This window comes from Nesoenas mayeri, assembly GCF_963082525.1.
Source record: "Nesoenas mayeri genome assembly, chromosome: 2".
NCBI classification, from domain to species: domain Eukaryota; kingdom Metazoa; phylum Chordata; class Aves; order Columbiformes; family Columbidae; genus Nesoenas; species Nesoenas mayeri.
The window spans coordinates 21620183-21622272 of NC_137543.1; the positions used below are offsets into that span (position 1 = coordinate 21620183).

Sequence of the window (2090 nt, forward strand, 5' to 3'; positions counted from 1 at the left end):
CGCTAGACTTGTTCATATGAATAATCTAAACCTTAGAAAAGTTTAAGAAGTTAAGACTCCGTCGTGTGTCACGGGCAAGAAAAGTGAACTATGAACACTATTGGGCAGCGTACCTTTCAAGCCTTCAACACACCTGTTTCTCAATACAGAAAACACCTCAAAAGTCTTCAACCCCCAAAAACCGCAAAGGCGAGTGTGCGCCTACGGTGTATCTGCACAGGCAGCCCCGAAGGGCAGGGGGCGGTCCGCGGCAGTGAGCCCGGAGCGGCGCGGGCAGCCGCGTGGGGACGGCGCCCGGGGGGACGGCGGGGCCGCAGCCGGCGCGGAGCTACCCACGGGATCCTCCGCAGGAACTTTCTCGTCTTTTCCCCCCACACACTTTCTGCGATCCTCGGGTACTTACTGCAGCCCAGGCTCGGCATGAGTCTGTTCACACGCGCTACACGCAGAAAGTTGCTTAGTGGTACGGCGTTCGCAAGCTGGTTTATGCTGCTCTCCCGGCGCTACTTCAACTTGAAAAAACATGAGTGATCTCCCTCCGAAACTCGGAGGAACAGTTTGAAGAATCTACGGGAGGCAGCAAGAGCTCCAAAGGAGCAAAAAGCGAGACAGTGAGGAGCCTGCTCACCCCGCATCAGAGCAGCTCCTGGCGTTCGCTCTTGTCCCCTCTCTCCCCAACCTCAGCCTCTTTGGCAAAGTTTCATCATTCGGTCCGTACTCTGGACTCCCTATTGCTCCCCACAGCCATCTCTCTCGCGTCTCCCAATAACGAGATAAATAAAAGTCTGTTAGAGGGAGCCCCCCTCAGGAAACTTACGTTTGATCTGCCTGGGTTTGCTCTGTTTCCTTCGGGACATGCTGCTCAGCTGCCGCTCCTGCCTTGCTCCAGGTACAGGAGCGGAGCTGGGAGGGGACGGGGATGGAGGGAGGGTGACAGATCAATAGACGGGATTCATTGAGGAACCGGTGGCCGCCTTGAGATGCAAAGTCAAATGACAGAAAAACAGGGAGAGAGAAAGAGTGTGTGCGTGTGTGACAGAGGAAGAGGGGAAGAGAAACGGAGATCGCGGTGGGTGAGACGGGGAGCGACAATGAGGGGAGAGAGAAACAGAAAGAACGAAGGGAGGGAGCAGGGGAAGGAGCAGGAGGGGGGGGGAGAGGAGGAAGGAAGGGAGGGAGGGAGGGAGAGAGGGAGGGAGGGGAGAGCTTGGCTCCTCGCTCTCTCTCTCCCTCTCTCGCCCGCTCTCCGCCGTTGCCGTGCCGCCTCCGCTCCCCGCGCCGCGCTCCGCTCCGACTGACAGGCGGCGGGAGGTGCCGGCGAGGGAGGGGGCGAGGGAGGGGCTTTCCGGGACGGGGGGGCCGAAAGAGGGGGGCGTTTGTCCGTCAGGCTTGACGGGCAGTTGCTGCTGCCAGAGACAAGTCCGCATGCAAATCGCCTCCTGCCCGAGGAGCGCGGAGTGCAGAGGCGGGAGGCTTCAATTGTCCCGGTTCTGCCAGGGCTTCTGGTGGCGGGGAGAGCTGCAACTTTCCTGAGAGTCCACGGCAGGAGAACGGGCGAAGAAACTCCGTGACAGCCGGCCAGCCGGCACGAGTTGTGGCGCCCCGCACGGGGACTGCGCCGGGCTGTCCTGGCAGAGCCGGGCGGCTCCGCGCCGCCTCGGCCTCAGCGCTGCCTGCGGGAAGAACAACGCTTCCTCCTGCGCTGGCCCCTAGGCCGGGAGATCCCGGGGAGTCCAAGGCTGGGCGATGAGGGCGGAGTTTTCCTCCGCCACGCCGGAGCGGGTTCCAGCACCGCAGGACAGTGGGATCCCGGCCTCGCCTCGCAGGTGCCTCCAGGGGCGAGAGCTGAGGCGGGGGCGCGCGGCCCGGCACCCGCGAGAGGCAGCCGTTAACGGGCGCGGGGCACGCGCCGGGGCAGGGCCGGTGTCGGCGGGCGGGCAGGGCGCTGCGGGGCTGCCGGTGCTGCCGTGACACATGGCGAATGTTCACGGTTGTCCAACCGCTGGCAGCAGCCCACAGTAGCTGGTGGGTCACGAGGAGTAATGGCGGTGTGGTCATCGCTGTTTGCCCGCGGCTTTGATCTTTTTTTG

General features: G+C 62.6%; 1 protein-coding gene across 2 annotated transcripts in view; it reads right to left on the minus strand.

The window, feature by feature from the left end:
* Positions 1 to 857, minus strand: part of ZFPM2 (zinc finger protein, FOG family member 2) — a gene marked incomplete at both ends in the record, with an annotated part of 310316 nt that extends 309459 nt beyond the window's left edge. For both annotated transcript variants that reach the window (XM_080339349.1, XM_080339348.1), the window contains one exon: positions 818 to 857. In XM_080339349.1, the coding sequence (XP_080195475.1) occupies positions 818 to 857 (40 nt within the window). The remainder of the gene's footprint in view (positions 1 to 817) is intronic.
* Between the last annotated feature and the right edge of the window lie 1233 nt (positions 858 to 2090).